Below are 4,781 nucleotides of genomic sequence, written 5' to 3' on the forward strand. Positions count from 1 at the left end.
GTCAGTGAAATTCGGTACGAGATTCTGGTAGATATCCCTGCATTGTTATTTTTTTTATACCCCATGGTAAATTGGTGAATATCGGGGCCACCGATACTGATAGCCTGGGTCAGGTTTTTGACAAATTCTCTTGCGGCTTTGTGATCAGAATGATGGCAAAGTATCATCAATAAATTGTGTGCGCTCAAGAGATTATCAAATGTCGCTATTAATCTTCAAGGAATCATGTTGGAGTACACATCCTGGTCATCCAAAATTCAGCCGTACTCACTTGTAAACCAAGTGATGCAAGACAACAATTACGATCAAAGCTAGAAGGTACCGAAGGGATGCGGCATTGAAATTAACATTTCTTTCTTTTCTTTTATTTTATTGGTTTTTAACATTTCTTTCTTTTATTATGATAATAATGATTCATTCAAATCTTTAGCAAAAGTGAAACATAACATTTAATAAGCATGCTAGAACATTTTAACAATAAATAAAGATTGAAGAACGGTAAACAAATTTCAATGGGTTTTTCAAATAGTGAAGTACATGTGAAAGTTCATGTAAGTTTATAAACATAGATTCTCCAATAACAAACAAATTAGTAGCTATTTCCTAATGTTTCAGAAACAGAAAAGATTTAATCTATGGAAGCTATAACAACTCTAAAACATTAGTAACAAATATTGAACAACATTCATAGCAACTCAACAACACTATAAGAGATTGAACAACATTCAACAACATCAATGAATTTTCGGAAAACAAAGTTTTTTTATGAAATATTTGGACTACTAAAAAAGTCATTTAAAAAAATTTATGACAGATAATTATATGCAATGCTATTTTTTATTTAATATATTTTTCCAGAAAATTTTCATTCATTTTTCAAATATATTTAATATTATAAAATAATATTAAAATAGTATAACAATTGAATCTTTAATATTTTGCTATGTATATTTTTTTCTTTATACCACCGGTTTAGTCCGGTTCCGGGGTGGCATCAAGTAATTTCATCAACTTCCCGATCGTAGTTGCGGGAATCGAACCATAAGCGTCAATCACCACTGGATCAACTAACAATTGATTAAATAAAAATAAAAAAAATATATTTAATCCAAAAGAAATCTACTAATTGGTTTGATTTTTTAAAAATTTATTTGATAATACACGTGGAATATATATAACCTAGTACTACATTGTATTATTTGTTTTTTTTAAGCGATAAACTAGTAATACATTGTTACTACTAAGGAAGAAAAATCTGGAAAAAATTGTTATAAATAAGAAATAGAGATGATGAGATGAGAGGAGTAAAGTACTCCAATCATCAGTCATGTCTACCACCTATCTACCTAACAAAAAAACCAGCCGAAAACGACTGCGTTTAAGAAGAAACCCTTATTTGGTGCCGGAGTTAGAATCGGAGATGGCGACGGCGGAGTTAGAATCAGAAATCAACAATGATTCACTTCCTTATCTTCCTATCGATCTCGTCCCTGATATCTTCTGTTGGCTACCTGTAAAACTCCTGGTACAACTCCGATGCATGTGCAAGTCATGGAATTCTCTAATCTCCGATCGCAGTTTCACCAGAAAGCACCTCAGCCTCTCAACCACTCGCCGCCTCCATTACCAGCATAAACCACGCGAGTTTATACACAATTCTTACCCACTCGAATCGGTTTTAACCAATAGATCAACCAAAGTCCCAGAACGCCGCGTTCATTTGAACTGTATTGCTGGTTCCTGTGACGGCATACTTTGTATTTCCGATAAGCCTAACTGTTTAGCTTTATTCTGGAATCCTTCTATTAGAAAGTTCAAGGAATCTCCCCCTTTTCAAAACTTTGAAATTCTTAACAAGGTTTATTCGACCTACGGCTTTGGCTATGATCGCGTTTCTGATAATTATAAAGTGGTTGTTCTTTACAACTCCGAACCTGATTTCCCTACCATAACTACAGTTAAAATTCATACTTTGGGCACCAATTTTTGGAAAACCATTCCGACCTTTCCTTCTGGAACACATGTCTTTGATGAGCAATCTGGAACACATGTAAGAGGTACACTTAATTGGATTGCCTATACTGGACGGCGTCAGCAAGGTCCGCTTTTCATTGCTTCTTTCGATTTGGGAAACGACTCTTATCAGAAGCTTTTGCCTCCTGATCATGCTGAGATCTGTCAGTTTTACTTGACATTGAGTGTCTTGAGGGACTGCTTGTGCTTAATTTCTGATCATCATATTTGGGTCATGAAGGAATATGGAATTCATGACTCTTGGACTAAATTGTTCTCCGTTTCATACATGCAACATCCTACTAGGTGTTTTATCTTGTCCAGGGTATTGTATATTTTTGAGGATGATCGACTGCTTCTGGAAACTCATGTGGATTGGAAAACGAAGTTGGTTGTTTATGATCCAAAGAATGATACTTTTATGGTTACTAGGTTTAACAACTACCTAAATGTCTGTCTTGAAACTTTGATTTCACCATGTTCTTAATGCTAGGATGTATGTAGATGCAATGCTATGCCACTTGAGCATATATGTTAATTTATGTTTTTTATTTTCTACTTGCTAGTTATGATTATTATTGTTAACTAATAGTCGTCAATCTCATCTTGTATTACATTTATATAATTCACAGTAATTATATTTTTGAAGATTATAAGTATGATTTAGATGTAAGTCTTTGTATGTTGTGATTTTAGAGGTGCCTTTAGCATCTTTGTTATGATGAAACATTTTTGCACACTTTGATTTATGCTGAAGCATAATTTATTATATTCTGCGCCACCTAGCTCTATGCATTAGACTGAGATTGACTTAGTTTTGGAACTAAATGGACTGCTTTTGAGTTCATCTTTGATCTCTGAAAAATCCGTGTGTACACCTCTCAGAAGATTTGTTTCTTCTTTAAGGAATTGGAAGACTTCCCCTAGGGCAATGGGCATGCATTAATCTTCAATTTTAACTAGTTCTTAGAAAAAAGTTATAATTATTTTGTTTGTATGTGAAAAAAAAGAAGCAGAAGTTGAAGTAACATAGAGTAACCCATTGATCTGATTTTGTTGTTTGTTGTGTAGACGGGGCTTGTGGATATGGTAACCTTTACAGTCAAGGGTATGGAACCAACACGGCTGCTTTGAGCACAACAATTTTTAATGACGGTTTCAGCTGTCGTTCGAAGCTCGAGTCGGGTGGCGGTAGTGGTTCGAAGGGGAAAGGTGTTTGCTGTGTTGTATCGAGATTCGAAGTCGCCGCTTCCGTCTCGATGACCCTCCCCACCCTATGCAGAATTTAGCACGAGGAATGAGAGGATCACACTGTCGATACCGACATCAAATGAAAAGTGATTTTGATGCATTACCTATAAATTCAATTTGATTTTTCAGTTAAAATGTTCTGGATGCTTATTAAATGTCATGATTCACTTTTGCTAAAGATTTGAACGAATCATTATTATCATAAAAGAAAGAAATGTTAAAAACCAATAAAATAAAATAAAAGAAAGAAATGTTAATTTCAATGCGCATCCCTTCTGTACCTTCTAGTTGATTGTAATTGTTCTCTTGCATCACTTGGTTTCCAAGTGAATACGGCTGGATTTTGGATGACCAGCATGTGTGCTCCAACATGATTCCTTGAAGATCAATAGCGACATTCAATAATCTCTTGAGTACTTGGTAACCTCTTGAGCACGTACAGTTTATCGATGATATTTTGCCATCATTCTGATCATGAAGCCACAAGAGAATTTGTCAAAAATCTAACTCGGGTTATCAGTATCGGTGGCCCCGATATTCACCAATTTACCATGGGATATAAATACAAATCTGACTCGGGTTATCAGTATCGGGTTATCAGTATCGGTGGCCCCGATATTCACCAATTTACCATGGGGTATAAATACAAATATGACTCGGGTTATCAGTATCGGTGGCCCCGATATTCACTAATTTACCATGGGGTATAAATACAAATCTGACTCGGGTTATCAGTATCGGTGGCCCCGATATTCACCAATTTACCATGGGGTATAAATACAAATCTGACTCGGGTTATCAGTATCGGTGGCCCCGATATTCACCAATTTATCATGGGGTATAAATATATACGAAATTTCAAAAATAACAAAAATTATATTTTTAGTATAAATATATAAAATATTTTTATATAAATTGTTGACAGAGATACTAAAATATTTTTGACAGAAATTCCACATATTTAATGTTGGAGGTATTTTGAAGAAGCACTCAATCGCAGATCCTTCTTATGTATCTTTATGTATCTAAACTTGAGGTTGTAAAAATGTAGCTGTACTACTGTCTACTAGTACTAATAAAACTTACAACTTGTAGCAGATTGTAGATAAACACAGTAACTTTTAAACTAGATTTTGTCATGGCACAAATTTCAAGTTTCATAAAAATAATAAATAAAAGAAAAAGTATATATTACCGTATATCCATACGGTGTATATGTCAGATAGATTGTAAGCATACAAATCCTCTTATTTATGTTGTAGCTATTAACGTCACCTATCCACATTATGCCGTTACAAAATAATGGTAGCAATTAAAAATATTAAAAGCAATTAAGGAGAAAAGATTTATATTAAAGTGTTATACTTTTGATATTCATATTATTTCTTTTGATATTCATAGTTGAAGAAATAATTAATAGCAGTAATTGAAACTTTTAAAACAATTTTCTATTAAAGCAATTTTTTCTTCTTAAATTAATGTGCATTCTTTAATATTTGTATATATCTAATAAATGG

The 4,781-nt window shown here is 33.6% G+C and overlaps 1 protein-coding gene across 1 annotated transcript; it reads left to right on the forward strand.

Moving 5' to 3' along the window:
• The first annotated feature begins 1,226 nt into the window (after positions 1 to 1,226).
• LOC131657388 (F-box/kelch-repeat protein At3g23880-like) lies at positions 1,227 to 3,520 on the forward strand. The gene is made up of 2 exons (XM_058926800.1): positions 1,227 to 2,445; positions 3,085 to 3,520. Exons 1-2 carry the CDS (start codon positions 1,328 to 1,330, stop codon positions 3,104 to 3,106), a joined length of 1,140 nt encoding a protein of 379 aa, XP_058782783.1. The 5' UTR covers positions 1,227 to 1,327; the 3' UTR covers positions 3,107 to 3,520.
• Positions 3,521 to 4,781: the final 1,261 nt, after the last annotated feature.

The sequence above is a fragment of the Vicia villosa genome, linkage group LG3, assembly GCF_029867415.1.
Source record: "Vicia villosa cultivar HV-30 ecotype Madison, WI linkage group LG3, Vvil1.0, whole genome shotgun sequence".
Lineage (NCBI taxonomy): Eukaryota > Viridiplantae > Streptophyta > Magnoliopsida > Fabales > Fabaceae > Vicia > Vicia villosa.